General features: G+C 44.7%; 1 protein-coding gene across 3 annotated transcripts in view; it reads left to right on the plus strand.

The window, feature by feature from the left end:
* Positions 1 to 17,071, plus strand: part of SSH2 (slingshot protein phosphatase 2) — a 91,931-nt gene that overhangs the window by 41,151 nt on the left and 33,709 nt on the right. Inside the window, exon 1 of one of the 3 annotated variants that reach the window (XM_088066379.1) lies at positions 13,835 to 13,866. The exons of the other annotated variants lie outside the window; for them this stretch is intronic. Coding sequence (XP_087922505.1) covers positions 13,850 to 13,866 — 17 coding nt within the window. The 5' untranslated portion in view covers positions 13,835 to 13,849. Of the gene's footprint in view, positions 1 to 13,834; positions 13,867 to 17,071 lie in introns of those variants that run through there. 3 annotated transcript variants of the gene reach the window in all.

A 17,071-nucleotide genomic window follows, 5' to 3' on the forward strand; every position in this document is an offset into this window, starting at 1 on the left:
TGGCAGCTATGGGGTGGTAGATAAGGTGTTCAGAGAGATAGTCGCTGTGGTCTAGCCATGCTTGATACTTCTTTAAAGAAGCCAACAGACTGATTTATCTCTTAGAAACATCATGAAAGGCTTCCAGATAGCGGGATAAAGTGCTGGGTCCCACCTGGAACTATGGCAAGAAGCTCCTGCTAGAACTGCAGCTGCCTTGCGCTTACAAAGTCTTTAGTAGATGTCTCTGCTTACGCTTCATATGGAAATGAGTCCCTGGACTCTGTGCCTCTGTGACTTCTTTTGTGAGCGCTAGCAATCACTGCTGCAGTTGGTAATCAGTTCAGTTAAGTCTCTCTGAGTCTTTCATACTCAACCCAAAATGTTTGTAATTAGTAATTTTTTTTGCTTGCAGTGTTGCCTGTAAACATCAGGGCTTTCCCTGCGGTTGCTGATAATGTAGGTTTAACACAGATGTACCTAAACTGTTCTTCCAAAGCAATGATGCAAACTGAATATGCCCTGGGCTTTGGGAAGTTGCAGTAATTCTGAAATTGTGGTGAAAACGCCAACATGCTGTGGGCTGAAACATTTCCTTGGGGCTCCAGATGATTTACCGAGCTAGAGTAGGTAGCCAGGTAACAATTTAAGCGCTTTCAAGATGTTTGTTTTATCCCCTGCTCAAACACTTAACCCACAGTTGGAGACTGTACAGAAAGGAATCATAAGAAAGGGGAAAGGCTGCTCGTGTCTGCTCCCTCTTGTCACATGTCACACGGATCCCTGCAGTGAAGTGCCTCGTGGTGGTTTAAATGGCCACTCGGTTGGAAGGACCACCCTTTCCTTTTCTGGGGAGAGAGATAACAGAGTTATCAGAGTGGAGCTTACACTGTCCTTTGCCTCCTGTGAGGGAAGATTAATCGGCATGAGAATGACAGAGCTTTTGGCCCACGCAGAAGTGTTCTCACAGGGCTGAGTGCTGGATTAATATTTTGCGAGTGTTCTTGTGGACATGATTTTCTGAACCTGAGAGAGTTTCAGCCTATCAGTGGCTGATCTGTTTCCCAAGGGAAAGTCTTTTGGGAAACTTTTCTCTCTCAAGGACTGTTGTGCAAATAAATTTTTAGTTCTCAAAACAACGACACAGATGTTCTGAGAGTTTTTTTCTCTTGTCCCACCAGTGGGATGAGAGAGGTGGTGTTGCTTGTACCAATCAGGTTATCCTGTATCGGAACACCATATAAAAGGGTTGAAAACCCTGAAATAAGGGCTCTTGTCTCCTGAGAAAATAAAACCTCGGCTGCTGTGATATGAACCTTTGCTTCCTACTTCGTGTCCTCTAGCGACATGTTCTCAATCAGGATGGTGCTGCAGCTCTCAGGCTGGCCTAGTAAAGGCCAGTATTTAAAGTTTGTCCTCCTAATTACAAGTTCACAAAGGCTGATTAATAATTGAATGTCCTTATTTCATCATGGGCAAGACCTAAAAATCCAGATTTAGTTGTTTGCTATGCTAAAAATGTGTTCTCTGTGGAGTGGGAAGGGCAGTGGTGACCCAAGCATTATCAGAAACTTCTGTTTCAGTGTATTCTTTAGTAGATGTATTTGGCTGATCAGCTCTGACTTTCAGAGATCAGCAGAAATTACTCTTGTGTTGACACTTTTAGTCAGTAATGTAGTCAGCTGGTCTGGGTCTAATTCATTTCAGGTTCACAAGGATTCAGATAATGTCCGGGAGACTTGTGTTTATCAAAATGCTCAGAATTTATAGTTGTAACTTGTTCCAGAAAGTCTTGCTACTCTCACTGAACCTAGTAAATTCTGCTGATTTACTAGTTTATTTGTGTGTAGGATTCAAAATTTACTTTGGTTTACTAAAACTCTAAGGCAGCTGATAGAAAAGATAGAAAGGAAAATGCAAAGCTTCAGATAGTGTGCAAATATCAAAGAATTTTTAACGAGAAACCTGGAGGAATTGCCATAGATCAGTTCTTCCTGCCTGCAGTCGCTTCCTTTGCCTCTGGCCAAGTTTTAATTATTCAATTCATTGCTCGTGTCCCTGAAGTGGCTTTTACAAGTTTCTCTGATAATACCAGATTCCTGTGTCACCCAGTTTTCCTCTTTATCTCAGTGACAAAGCAGGGTGACCCAGCCATCCGGGCACTCACTTGGGGTTTGAGAAAGCCTAGCTCTTGCTTTCACTGTGCCACATCCTTCCTATGTGAGTCTCACCAGGCTGTGTTCAGCAGGGCCAGAAGGTGCAGAGAGATACTCAACCTTTGTTTAGAACATGAGGACTGACTACTGTTGAGAATTGACCTTTTGGTGCCCACATCTCTCTGGCATTTTGAAGCATTTTTTGTTGTGTTTAAATACTTCAGACTCTGCCTTGGTTTCCTTTCAGCCAGGCAGCAGTGGGAGCCCTCCCTGGGCACAGTTGAGCACATGTTGAAGCACCCCTGGCCCTGTTTACTCCTTCATCCTCCAGCACTCAGGAGCCAGATGGATCTAAAAGCACAGATACACTCGCTGTTTTCCATGGTTCTTGTGCTTGCCTTATACCAGCCTATTTTCTAAGATGTTAATTCATAGTTCTTACATGTATTTTAAGCTTTGAGGGGAAAAAAAGAAGGAGCAGAAGTAGACACTTTCTTCACAGCATTGTGAGTTTATGGTGGAGCTCTTAGGGGGAAAAAAATAAATCCAAGAAGTTAAACTGAATTATTTTCAGTGATAGGTAGGCACAAAATGTCCTTTCAGACCTGGCTTAGCAGCCTGTTGCTCTCTCTTAATCAGTTTTCTTCTAAGTGACAGCTCTTGCGTGCAAAGTGTGAAGAAACAGCACTTCACAGTGTAAGAAGTTCTGAGGTTGTGGAGGTAATTACAAACTGTACAGTAAATGACAACACTGGGTAATTCAGGCTGATTGTGTTGCCACTTCCATGCTGTAACCTGTCTTTGTGCCCAGCCTGCTTGGCCCTTTGTCCTCCCCCTCCCCTGTCATTTTCCTCTATCATGTGGCCATGGCCTTTATGGTGGGAAATTTCATTACCACCTTATCTTGAATTGTGCCAAGTGCCAAGTCGGGAACTTGGATAGGTGTGTGGCTGCTATTGCCATTCTTTGGAGAGCTGCTTATTTATTTATTTATTGTATGGGAAGCCTTACAACCTTTTTATCTCCTTACAACATTATTGCTGCCAGAACCCTTGACCATTCAGCAATTAGACTGCAATCCTCTGAGCAGCATGTTATTGGAAATCTTTAATTGCTTCTGTGCCATTGTAAACTGCTGTAGTTTTGTGAGTATTTTACCATTGTGCTGAGAGTCAGTGATACTTAAGAGCTGAGGAGGAGATACTTGGAAGATCAGCAGAGTCATTCCAGTTACCTCTTTCAACTGACTAAAGTTGCGTTATGAGCTGAGGGTTGCTCTGGTTGGAAGTGCTTGAAATACAGAAAGCAGTTGATCAGCCCTTTGTGTCTTGTAGAGCCTGGTAGGATCAGGGCAGACTGCAGCAGTTGTTTTCTCCATTCAAGTGTGCATTGTGTGCTCTGGGTTTGTCTGGCTGCAGAAGACAGTCATACTCCATCAGGGATGTGATGGGAATGTGCAGGCAGGGGAACCTGACCCTTTACCCTTCCTGCCCACCCCTCCACACAGCTGAGCTCACCCTGCACAGTGGATGGGCTTCCTGTCAACAGAGCAGAATCGTTGGGGATTTCTCATCTGTATTTCTTTGCTGCTTGTGATAAAACAAATATGATGTTTAAGAGGCCTCTTACTACCCATTGATTACTAAAAACTGTTCAAATAGGATGTGGTATTTGGGTAAAAGTAGTATGGTCTGTGCAGAGTTGATCATTAACTAAGCCAGGGCTGTATTGTTCATAACTACTTTTCCTGTTTGGCTTTTCCTTTTATTCTCCTGGAAGCTGTGGGTATTTGTCTCACCAATCCTTCCTGGTAAGGGCTGGGAGACAGAGATGGTTATCAGACACCAAATCAAAACCCGAGCCACAAACCAGTATTTCAAGGACAAACCCCCCACGCTACTTTTTGAGCTACTTGCTTTTTGAGCAATATGTTTTAGTTAGGAAGCCCACGCTGCTGGGCTGCCAAATTAATGTTTTAAAAGCATTTAAATGGTAGAGTTGACTCTGAGATGGCGTTGTCTTGAAACATCTGCTGATGTTCCTGTCTCTGGAAATACTTGGGATTTTTCTAAAGACCACAAAGCAGAAGGACCCCGGTGGAGATTATCAGCAGAAAAAGACCTTTGGGGGCCAGTTAATAGCTGGCTGGGATTTTTTTTGCAGGACTTTACATCCTTGGACCTTTATCACAGAGCCCCTGGTTAAAATATTGCTTCATTGTTTTTAAAACAACTTCAAGCTAACTTTCTTGACAGTTGCTTCTGGCCAGTGTTTGTAGGCTCAGAGTAAGTTTAAAATTCTGCTCCCATTCTGCAGTAGGCTCTGAAGAGCTGCTGTCTCCCCTGCATTGGTCTGACAAACAGCATTTAAGTTATCAGCCCATATGGGCTTAAAACAAGTCCAGCAAATATTTTTCTCCAGCGTAATGGATGTAATGTGTACAGAGCAAATCTGCAACTTGAGTTTCCAGCCATGGTTTCATAGCAGCTGGTTGAAGACTCAAATTTTCACAAACAAGTGGAGCAAAACTCATGCCTGTTGTAAACACTTGTACTTTTGCTGAAGTATTCCAAAGCCACCCCTTTGCTTTCCATGTGCAACTTGGTCAGAGCTTGAATCCAGCGGCTTGGGAAGGAACTGCATACTAGCAAGAGCTGTTCTGCAGCCACCTATTGCTGGGTTGTGTGGGATTAACCAACTGTTTTGTGACAGACAGCAGCTTTCTGGTTCAAGTACATCAGCCTGTGGATGAGAGAGGGTGGGGAGAAGAAAAGCCTGTAAAGGTAAACTTCAAAGACAAGTCCCAGAGTTGCTGAAGCCTGGGAGTGACATAGGAATCCAACCTGGAAGATCTCGATGTAGCATTGGCTTTTCTTGGCTTCGGCAAGTTTGGGCAGTTCAGGGTATATTGAGGCCACAGGCTTCTTGTTCAGTGAATATTCTTGTTTATGCATTACTTATCTGCCCCTCATCAACATTGTGTTCAGCTCTCTGGTTTACTTGCAGTAAGCCATTTAAGCAGAATGATTTTCCTCAAAACACCTTTGTTACAAATAGGCTAAATCCAGACTGCTGAACCAGCAATTATTTAGTCCTTTCTTTTAAACAAATGATCTTTGTCACTTATTAGCAAAGTCCTTCATTTATTCACACACTTCTTACAATGGCTTAGTGAGCTCCATGATGTCCCACTGGCCAGGTCTGGCTCCTGCCCAGGATCTCCTCGGGAACGCTGCAGGTCGGGGTCTGGGTTGCAGTGATAAACTTCCAGCTTTGCCCTGGAAGATCACAGATCTGTGACATCTGATTGTTGCAGTGTGACTTTAGAGGAGGCACCAAGGTGGATCAGAGTAAGTTCATCCCAAGGTCCAAAGCAGTCTGGAGGTGCCCAGGGTAGACTGGGACCCCTGTTGAGCTTGGAATTGTCTGTACTGTGGTGTTACTGTGTATAATGTGCTGGATTTCCTCACTCTCTGTGATTTGTTTGCCAGCATGAAGAGAATAAATTTGCTTCTCTTAGCCTCTTGTAGCCCTGCAGCCTCTTTTCATACAGTGTCCCAACTGGATGCTTTGGAGTGGGCTGTTACCTGTGTCTTGGCTCAGGTACCTGTAGCTGACAGACAGGTACAGGCAGCCCTGTTCTGAGTGTATTGCTGATGTTTTGTGACACTCCAAGTGGCAGGTGGGGCTGGAGTAGGGTCATTTTGACTAGCAAATGATAAATTTACCTTGGTCAGGTTATAATGTATGGGAGAATCCCATTTGCACAAAGGTGTAAAAAGCTATCATTAGTCTTACCTTTGTCCTCCTGTTAGTTTCCTGCTTGCTTTCTGCAACTCAGTGCAGAATTAAAATGAACCCAAATTGTGGGAGGAGTTTCACTGGGGTTTTTTTGTTTGTTTAGTTTGTTTGGGGTTTTTAAAGGCACATTGCATGGTGGCATGTGAAGAGCTTGTCACTGGCCTTGTTGTTGTTATTGTTAGGGTTGGTTTGTTGTTTTTTTTCCCCTTTATTTGCTTTGTAAAAGAGATGGAGAAATCAAAAAACAAATGCAAAGTGGAACAGCCACATTCCTCTGCAGCGCAAAGACCAAAAGCCAGTTAGTCTAAATAAAAACAAACAGTTTGTCAGCACCATTTCTAGCCCTCCTGTTGGTTTGCAGTGATGAGAAAATTGCAAGAAAGCAATATCCATGTGCCTTGATAGCAAGTGGATGTGGTGGGTGGTGGGGGTGACAGAAATATCCACCCTGGAGGTGGGTTTTGCTGTGTCCAGTATGTGTGAACAGGACTGGGGTGGGGGGTGTCTGAACCAGCCCAAGAGCTGCATTTTGGAAAGTGGGGTCAGGAGATGGGCCAGGACATCACCCAGCTTCCCAGCACAGTCCCCAGCAAAACCTTGACACTGCTGTAATTTTCCTGCCTCTTTTGTCCTTAGTTCCTTCAAGTACATCATGAAATGTTCTATGAGAGCCTCTCTAGCTTGAAATTAAGCAAATATCTATTCTGGAGCCTTTTAAAAAGCTGTTTAAGAGCCTTTTCCCTAAAGTACACTGTGTTCTTGTAAGAGACTTCGCTGGGTCTGTGGTGTAGCAGTGTTTAGTATTCTGATGGTCTTTCTGCTTTAATGTGTGGTTTTTAAAGGGGTTTCTATGCTTTTAGGAAATATGAAGACCTGAGTTAACCACAGAAAATTGGCTGCCAAACTGCTTAAAATGCTAATTCTGCTGAAATTTAGCACCTGACTTTTGCAGGGATAAACATCTGGAATCTCTACTCTTCTGAGTTCAAACTCCTGTAAAATAAAACTTTATTTAATGTGTTTTCAGTCTGAGTCTTAGTCAGCAAAACTTTGCAGGGCTTTTATGTTGAGTTAAAAACTCCTTTATATGCATTTTGAAGTAAAGCATTGACATCCCCCTGAAAGTCGTATGAAGGTGCTAAAAGAGTCGGTTAATTTGCAGCTGTGCTGAGAGATCACAAATGCAAAACTTCAGAATGAAGCACTTTACTGGTTTTCCTTTAATTTACTTTTTTTGTGAGCAGATACCATGAAGAGTGGATGGTTCACAGTACATTTCCCTGCTTGTATTTAAAGTAGCTGCATAAAAACATTTCAATTCTTAGGAACATTTTGAAGAAGTTTTCTTGTCTCCTATTCAGAAATCTCACAGTTCCTTTTGCCTCTTAGAGTGCCCTTTATTTCAGCTTTTACTTAAGTTGGGAGATGCTGTGCTGGTGTTAAGACATCCCACAGTCTGTCAGCTTCTGTTTAAAGTGGTGTATGGTGAGTGATTAATGGAAATTATTTCGGGAATAAAGGACTCCTGGTAAGCTGATCCCTATTCAGAGCACCAAAAGAAAAAGCAGAGTCACAAGAGATGTTGTCTCCAGGAAGAACTTGTAACATCCGAGGGGGGAAGAGTTGGATTGGAAAGTGATGCTGAGCTTGCATTTTGAAATGGATCATAATTATATCTCATGGTCTGATTTGGAGAGCTTTTCCTGATGGCTCTGGAGGCTGATTATCACTTAACCAGCAGGATGTTGGAGTGGATTTTGTGGCTGCTCTCAGGGTAGGTGTGCTGTGCTGGGGGTGCATTTTCTGAACTTCTGGAGACAAGCAGCCTTGTCTCTCTAGGCTGTTATCCCATTACTTCAGTGCTGGGTCACTGAACCCAAACTGAAGCTGTGTTTCTTCTTTGGTTTGCAGCTTTAAATCGAATCTGAAGTTTGTATTGACCTTGCTTTGTGCAAAGAACTTGCCCTGGATTGAAGGCACAGAATCTATTAAACTATTGCAACTATAAAATGTTTCTGATCCTTTGTCTTTGAGGATTCCTTACTTCTAGCTGATTAAAATTTCAAGTTATTAGTTGCAGCCACATTTAAGTTGGTATTCCCTTAATTGTAGCTTCCCTGTTCCCTAGAATAAAGTCCCTGGCATATTTGCAAAGGGGAGCAGATCAATGGCCTGATTAGGGGCTGTATCATCACAACAGGTAAAGCTCCCTGTGACTTTTAGTTTCAAATCAAAACCTATTGAAAGAAACCTGACACATGGCAGGTTTCATCTCTGTGAAACAGCCCACAAACCATCTCACATCACTGGCTACTGCTGACTGTCCTTTTTGCTAATATAAAGGGACAGTCGTTCCTAAACCGATTTTACTGTTCCTGCTGGAAACTGTCATTCAGGGATCAAATACCATTGCATGGGGAGGATGCAGTAAGAATGAGAGAAAATTGAAAGTGCTGAGTGCTGCAGAAGTTAAAATACTGAACAAATAACTTCCTTCTATATTTTTATGAGTCAAATCCAACAGCCTCTTGATGATTTTTGATGCTTTTGGTAAACAAGCATCTGCTTCTTCTTAGCAAGAGGAAAAGGCTTATTATTCAGCATTGATTTCTTTGTGTAGAGACAGAGTGGTCCTTGTTTTGGTGCTCTATTTACAGGGGTCTGTTAATGTATTTACTGAGGGCAGCCAACAAGGCTGTGATCAGAGCCATTCAGCTTCCCCAGCGTAATTCCTGCATCCCATGCCCTGGTTGGGGTGGTTGCAGAGCCAAGTCCTGGCACAGTCCTGCTTCTCAAGGCAGCAGGAGCTCTGCTCCGTGGCTGACCACAGCCATGCTTGCTGCTGGCCACATCCACTGAGACCAGAAGAAGAGAGAGCAGCATCCTCCTCGAGGAGTCACATACTGGGCCAGTGCCTGGGGCAGCTGTGGCTGCTGGGGAGGGAGTGAAGGGCTCAGGGTGCCCTGCCTTGAGTGTGTGCTGGGGACTTGTCAGCTCCTGGGGAGATGGCCAGCACTGGCTGTGTTCAGGCAATTCAGTGATCTCCTTCCATCTGTAAAGTGCTGGACATACTTTGTCTAAATATAGGGGACCCTGGACTTGGCGGGTGGGGAAGGACAGTATGTTGACCTCAGTGTGTCTCCTGTGACTTGTGTTACAGTTGTATTTAAAGCAGACGGGTCCTTCTTGCAGGATGCTGCAAGTCAGGCCAAACATGGTCAGGTCTGTGACAGTAACATGCAGGGAGATTGGCATAAAAATCTGTTATAAAATATTCCGTCTTAAACATGTTTAATCAGGGGAGATACCAGGTTGTTAATCAGCTGCCGGAGGGTCTGTCAGTTGTCATTTAAGGTTTAAAAAGAAACGTGCTGTGTATGAAGGCAATGCTTTCAAACTCTGGTGGCAGAGGAGATTACTGTGTGGTTTAAAGATAATCAATGTGGACTGTGTTAATTAGAAGAGAAAAAAGATAAGTATGTGTCAATCATAGGGGTGTTCTTCCTGAGGATTAACTAATCAAAAAGCTGCTGGTTATTTTTCTCTGTTCCTTGATGCGATAAATTCTCCTTAGGAAGTTTTCTCATTTTGATTAAAGTGTTTCTAAGAACATATTTGTAAAAGCATTTTGTTGGTACCACAGCAGCTGGCTTACTTTGGGCAGGCTGAGCTGGTAGGAGCACAGGATGTGGTGGTAAAACACTGTGGAATGTTCTCCTGGGTATTGTCCTGCTCTGTGAACCCGGTGGTATGCATTAAAAATGCCCACAGATGTTTAAACAGTATATGGCACGAAAGAATGCTATGTAGAGCTTTCATCTGGGAGTGTCTTGACTTGGAGACCTAGAAGCCTTTGGGGACTATCATGTAAAACAAATTCCTTTCATGGTCTTGCTTCCGGTGTGGGTCTCTTGCTTTAGAAAGTGCTGAGAATCAAATTTCTTCTGTAAACTCAAGTGCCCGGATTTCTTAATCAGCATCCTAATTGTGTTAGCCACCCCCTTCCTTGTCAGTGAACTGCCATGCTCAGACTGCAGGAGGAACGATTTTGTGCATATCTTCAGTCTCAAATTCCAGAGACATCGGGGCTTTGTTTGCATAACTTGTTTTGCTGTTGCTTTTTGGAACCTTTTTCTTTCTTCCTGGGCATATTCTCTGAAGCTTCCTTGGAGGCTGAACATGGGCCACCAACATGTGCTTTGCTGGGACTCCCTCAGTGTTGCATAGCCAGGAAGACAGGCAGTAAAGCTTTTTGCAATTTGTGCTGTGTGGAAAATGGGTCCTTTTCAGTCTATGATAACTTAAATGGTCCCTGCTTAATTCTTTTCTTCATTCCATGGTGATCCTACAACCTGCGCCCAGGTTCATATTCCTTGAAATAAATCAGTACCTGATGATCTGTCATCAGCAGTGTCCCCCTGTCACTGTCAGACACAAAATGATTCACACAGACACAGCTCGATGTGTGATAAAAGAAGAGAGTGATTTATTCTGTAGTTTCAGTATTTACAGATTCTCAACAATGACCAGGGATTGGATAGTCAGGTTACCACCTTCCCAACCACACTGGTTGTGAGAAATGTCCATCAAAAGACATATCTTTAATGGAATGTATAAACATCTATTGCTGATAATTACTTTTGTGGGAAAGTAGCTAGAAACTATGAAAACAATATCAGAAGGTTTAATTCTCAGAGCGACATCCCCCCAGTCCACACTGCTTCTCAGCAGTGACTACAGCCACAACTCAGCTCGGCACATCTGCCTCTCCCCAACCTCAGCACCAGGACCATCCCTCCCTTCCTAGGCTGCTGAGGGCTGGCAGAATCAATGGGGACAGGCTCTGCAGCGAGGTGACACCAGGAGGGCTGTGTGAGGGTTACTGTAGAAGCACACACTCAGCAGCAGCCCAGTGAAACCCAATCTGGAGCTGTCAGCAGCAGGCTGGGCACAGGGCTGCGTGGTGAGGAGGCAGCTGATGCCCGTGCCAGGGCTCTGCCTGCATTGCCTGGGCTCTGCCTGCATTGCCTGGGCTTCAGGAGTTTGTTGAGCTGCTTCATCCATAGGCCAAGAGCACGTGCAGGGAACAGGAAACCCACATGGACTTTGACTTCCATCAGGCACCATAAAATGTTGCCCAGCATAAAACAAAACGCGGTCTGCTTTCCTTCGCTTGTAATGAATAAATCCCAGCCCTGCCTGTGAGGGAATGAATACATTGAATGTGAGTGTGAAACTCAGCCCTGAAGAGCAAGGCATGGGGAGGCAGAGGAATGCTGCAGGTGGTTGGGGTTGTCTCGACACAGTGCAGCCCTGTCGCAGCTGCGTGGGCTGAGAACTTGGGCTCCAAACAGCAGCTGTTGTTGCTCCCTCTGCCAGCAGCAAGGCAGGGATGAGTTTCTGGCAGGGATAAGTTTCTCAGCCCAGAGCTGTTGTCTTCCATGCAGTCTCCAAAGGATGCCACTGCTCTCTCCAGCATACCCAGGCTGCCCAAGCTCTGACTAAAGTTTGCAAAGTTATTTCTGGAGCTCAGTTCAAATGATCTGGCGGCAGAGGAGCTGTAATGGCATGTCATGGTTCAAGCAGTGGATGTGAGTTGCAGACTGGTAACTCACTCAGGTGTTGAGTGGGTATCAAAGATCCCCACAGCCTGGTGGGATGACCTGAGGCTGGTTTGATCCTGTCTCTGAAACTGTGTCTGAGTGTGGTTGTTTTGCGCACCTGAAGCAGTTGCTCTCTGCTTGCATGCACAGCAATGGTCATCAGGGCTCCCTTTGGCAAGTTGTACCCTCTCAAATTCAGCAGAAATTCTCTCCTTGTTTGGAGGAAGGAAAAGGAATTAGTCCTCTGGAATTCAGATTCACACCCATCCATCTTCACCTTTGACTGTCTGTTTTCTGACAAACTGGTTTTCCTTTTGTTGTAGCTTGGCTTCAGAAGTTGTCCATATTGGTGCCCAAAGCAAGGGAAAAGGTGACCTGGTGCTGGTGAGAAGGGATCAGTAGATAAATTCATGTGGATGAGTAACAGTTGGCAGTGCAAATCTTTCTGTGATGATGCCTGTCTGTGTCATGGAAGCTAAGTTCTCTCTCCAGGGAGCCCCACCTTGGAGCAGAGGAAGTGCCTGCAGACAGTTCCTTTTTTAAAAAAAGAAAAAGGCATAAATGCAGATGTTGCTAAAAATGCAGTTTGCGTCAAACCTGCGAGCCCAAGTGGGTTCCCACACTCGGTTTGTTTTTTCTCCTTGGGCTGTTTCTTAAGTTGCAAAAGTGCTGAGTGGTGAGAGATGGCCTTTGGTGGAGAACCACTTCCCTTTTCTGTCCCTGCCCTCGGTGGTGTCACCTCTGCTGACAGTGTGACTGACCCCTTTTCGGTAAGTCGTGGCCCTTGTTTTGCTCGGCACTGAGTTTGTTTCTGTTTTGGGTATCAGAGAAGCCTGCACTTGTCTGTGTTTGCTGCCAGCTGACCCTGTTAACACAAATGTCAGCGCGGGGCAATCCTGAGTTATCCTTGGCTTTTCAAAAGCTGCAGGGTTTTGGTGGGTTTTCTTTATTAGTGCCTGGTACTGTGCCTTACACGGCCCTGGGATCTGCCCTCTGTGTGAAAAGAATAAAGCATCTTCATCCCTTGCCTAGGAGCAAAGGTTTAAAGTGGAAGCCAAACATTGCTTCCCTCTTTTTAATTCATTAATACTGTAGGCAGTTATTAAACCAGGTGCTTTGAAAAGTAAACAGGGGAAGTAGGGATGTTGTTTATTGAAAAACAAACTACAGTGAAGGTGAAAGAGACACTTCCCTGGGGAGGGATGCTGGAGGAGTGCAATGCTTTTATCTGATGTTTGTTGGAGAAGTGCCCTGGGCTGCCAGGCTGCACATTATCCAGCTGTGCACCCAGCTGCTGGTGCACCCTTGGCTGTGGGACTGATGCTTTATTAACCAGGACTTTTCTTGTGGGCAGGTGAAGGGGGTGGGGGGCTGGCAGTGAGAGCTGCCACCAGAGCAGGTGTGATGCCAGGGCTCGTGCCTGCCTGTGGAGAAAGGAAACAGCCAGTTTGGGAAGGGGAGCAGGAAGAGGGACGGAAGTGGCTTGAGGTGCTGAAAAAATCAGGAGGCTGCTGTGCCTGTCCTCCTGTTACTTCTCCCATGCCAGGCCCAGCGAGCTGCGGGGGAATTGCTGCTCTTGCAGTCCTGGCTGCTTCAGAGCTTGCTCACGTGTCCCTGGCTGCCCTCTCTCCCTCCTTCCACACCTTGGAATGAGCTAAGTATTGACGCCTGCTGTGCCACTCATGCCAGCCTTGGAATTTTGGTCTTTTTGTTTGGTTTGAGTTTTGCAGCTGCTGGATTAAGGGAGGATGATAGAGCTGAGCTGGCAGCTGAGGTGTGCAAGGCAGCATTGGCTGCTCATGTTAGAGCAAAATCCGGGGGGCTGTTGAGGGATTGCACAACTCTCTTGTCATGGGGAGCTACAGCTAGAGCCAAGCTTGGCATTGAAATCCCATTGTAGCTGCTTCAGAGCTCTTTCTGCAGGGCTCTGGTTAATAAATACCCTCTAAGAAAAACTGTTTCTGTGAATCATACAGGTAGTGGACTTCCATTCAAATATGAAGTACCTTGAAATCCTCATTTCCCCTACCACCACTTTTCAATCTCCCATTTCATCTAAGGGTAAGGGTGAACAAGGTGGGAGGATGTGACCGCATGCAGTGCCCCTGTGCCTTGGGCATGGCTGCAAGGAGGTGACAGCACAAGGAGGTTTTGGCTTTTGCCACACTGACCTGTCCTGTACGTTGTGTGGGAGGATGTGGATGGAAAGACTTCTCCTGCCGAGCTTGTTGGGGAACGGTGCCAACTTTCTGGTTGTGCTACTTGGCAAGTGCCTGACCAAGGGCTGGGCTGGACAGGACAGAGCCTGCTATGAGGGAGCTGCTCCGGTGAGTAAGGAGAGCTGACATTTGGAAAGTCATCCTCAGGCTTGCAATAACTTAATTAAGTGTTTATTAGGATAAAACATTGCCAGCAGCTGTTCAGGTGTCTCCTTGTCTTACTCCTAAGAAGGTTTTCTCTCCTTTCATTGTGAAGCAGTTTTAAAAGAAAACTGCAAGGTTCCTTTTTGAGTATTTTACACTGAGGACTGAGAGTTTCTTATTGAGATTGGAGGGTGATGCAGATTCTTCTGGCTGGTAGCTGGAAGACATTGTCAGGGGGTCGTGACAGCGCACCCCGTGATTTATGTTATCACATATCTTTGGCACAGCCCCTAAACCAGTAACACTTCGTTTTATGTCCTCAAACCCCAGTGTATTTGGTGATTGTGCTTGCAGTTTATGAATGGAGCTGTGCAGCGTAACATCTGGGAAGGCATTTATTTATTTGTTTGCCATCTGTAAGTTCTGTGTGGATCTCATTTTGTAGCGTAATGAGAATTTAGTTTGAATTGTGTAGTGATTTTCTTGTGCGGGAGGAGCTCAGCCCTGGGCAGCACAATTGGGGAGCACAGAAATCACTTCTGTTTCCTGCTGTTACTGCTGGTTAGGAACAGAGCCTTCTGAGAGCAGTGTCTGTGCTTTCTGTGCAAAAGGCTTTAAAGAGTTCTGGTGTGACTTCTACAATTTCTACAAAATCTTTTCTGCCTGGGAGGCAGAAAACGAGTAGTGATTTCTGTAGGAGTTGCTTAAGTCTTCTACTTGCGTTGGTTCTCTTCCCAGTGAGCAGGGAATTACAAATAGCACATCACTGGTGGCCTTGAGGCTTCACTGCAGAGAACACAGAACAGAAGGGGTTTTTCCCCCAGCTGTAGTGCTGAGGATTGTGAACTCTTTCATAGGTATATTCTGTGTAAGTCTTCTCCTGAAAAAACCTGCTGTGCAGTACAGAGGACTGATGACAAGCCTGGGATGCTGATAAAACACAGCTCAGCTTTGTTACCTGTGCCAACTTGGCTCCTTGTCTTCTGCTGTCTTGGCCTCAACTTCTCCCCTACCCACGTTGAGTGTCTTTTAACACCAGTCTGTTCCAGAAGTGTTTCCAAGAGCACTGAAGCTCCCGTAGGCTCTGGCAAACCAGATTTTGTGAACTATTTCAAAGCCCACACTTGGGAGCCATCAAGCTGTCAGCAGGGTGAAATCAGTAGTGGATGGCAGCGCTTGTTTTGAGCCTTAATTGCCCTTTACACAGACATCTTTTCTACCTTTTGTGTTTTTGAAATGTCTCAGCCTGTTAGTATCACACCCAAGGAATCCTTTTTCTTTATGTATATCAGGGGCAATATCCAAAGGTGGTCTTGCCCTGAAAAATGGTGCTTTAGGTGAAGATCATGGCAAGGACTGTCACAGGATGGACCCAGGATGGAGCAGCCATCTGAGTGTAGCACAGACAATGTCAGGCCAATGATTGCTTTTTTTGTCCATGTAGTGCATCACAGGCACCAAAATCAGCATCTGCTGAATTCAGTACTCGAGCTACTTGGACTTTCCTATGAATTTGTTGCCTTTCCTCCCGAGATTTTCTTTGCTGCTTGAATCTCAAAGCAAGAGCTTTGTGTTGTATGTGTCTGTGTATTAGAGGTTTCTTCTCTGGATACTGATGCATCTGGGGTTAGAATTCAGGGCAGATGATGCCAGGGCTGCCAGTAGTGTGCCTTGGCTGCACAGTGAGTGTCCCCACAGCTGGATTTGGCACAAGGCTCTTGTGTCCTTGGAGCTGCTTTCTCCCAGCAGTGCTGATGGCCATCTCCTGCCCTGCAGGAGGTGCTGCCCTCCCTGCCTGACCTCTGTGTTCCACAAGAATGATCTGCTTTGCCACATTCTTCAGCTCTTCCAGCCCTTTGTATAGGAAATTACTTTCCCTAGTCCTACCAAGTTACACTTAAAGCATGGTTAATGGCCCAAAACAAGGCTCCCCTGGCCTTAGGAGAGAAGGTGGTCTCTTAGAAGGATACACCTGATGGTAATATCTTTAGTTCTGCTGCTCTTTCCTTTCTAGGCTGGTGGCTGAGAGCTGGTGATAAGGGAAAGTGATGGAATTGAGAAGATTTTTCACCTTCTGGTCATCTGAGCTACATGCTGCATTATCCAGTAAAAATAGTTGCTAATTCCACCTTCTGGGGGAACCTCAGGCACAGGCTAAAGGATTGCTATTAGTGGTTGGCTTTGCTGATAAAATTAACTGTGTGAAAGCTGTTTGTGAGTACTGAATTCTTTCTTCTTCTCTAAAGCCTAACATATTTTAACAGTTTTCTTCTGTGGTGAGATTATAATGGGAGGAGGAAAATTTATTTTTATCAGTAATACTATAATTTTTTAAGTGTCTTTAAGATATCTCAGTGTATCTAGTTCAGGCTGTAAGAAAGTGTGTACCTTGAAAACTTTGAGATGATTTATTTGTCAACAAAAGCTAGAAAGGCTCAGTGAAATTTTTTTTAATACAAGAATGGTCTAAGGGGGCATGTTCAGTGTGCCAAATTAACTTTTTATTTTTTGGTTTTAACTTTAATATAAAGTAGAGAACTCTCTGATCCATTTTAATTTCAGATGAGTGATTTTCTCCTTTTCAAAACTCTTTTTTTGTTGAAACATCCAGAGCATGTTTGACATCTGGTTCAATTTTAGGAAAAGAAGTTCTGGGAGAAACTGTGTCACTCAGGAGTGCTGAGGGTATGACAGCACGATCTAAACACTGGGTTGTGCTGCAGCCTTGAGAAAAATCTTTCTGATTCTGTGCATCTGCTTTTCTGGAGCTTGGAAAACTTCATTTTTTTTATATCCCTGGCAGCAGAATGGAGAAGTGCCAGAAATATGCTTGAGCTTCGGGGGAAGTCCAACTTTTAACGCAAGCTTTTCTAATTCTTTTACTTATGAAAATGTAGTCAGAAAACTCTTTGCTAAAGCAGTCAACCCAAATAATGAAAATATACAGCAGGGCTTTTTATTATTAATTTCTCAGTCCTCATCCCTTACAGGAAGGGAATAGCTAACTAGGTTTGATATTTGTTTAAGTGGAAAAAGGAGTAAAAAGTTCCTAAGCTCTTGCTCAGCTGAAGAACAACCCAGCATCTTTTTTAAAGCATGGAGCTGTTGGGATGCACAATGCCAGGGACTCTCCCATCCTGTCTTATCATATTCATCAACCACCTTGTTG

The sequence above is a fragment of the Pseudopodoces humilis genome, chromosome 23 (genome assembly GCF_049639895.1).
Source record: "Pseudopodoces humilis isolate 2021_Gansu_Grassland_sample_001 chromosome 23, ASM4963989v1, whole genome shotgun sequence".
In the NCBI taxonomy this organism is placed as follows: Eukaryota; Metazoa; Chordata; class Aves; order Passeriformes; family Paridae; genus Pseudopodoces; species Pseudopodoces humilis.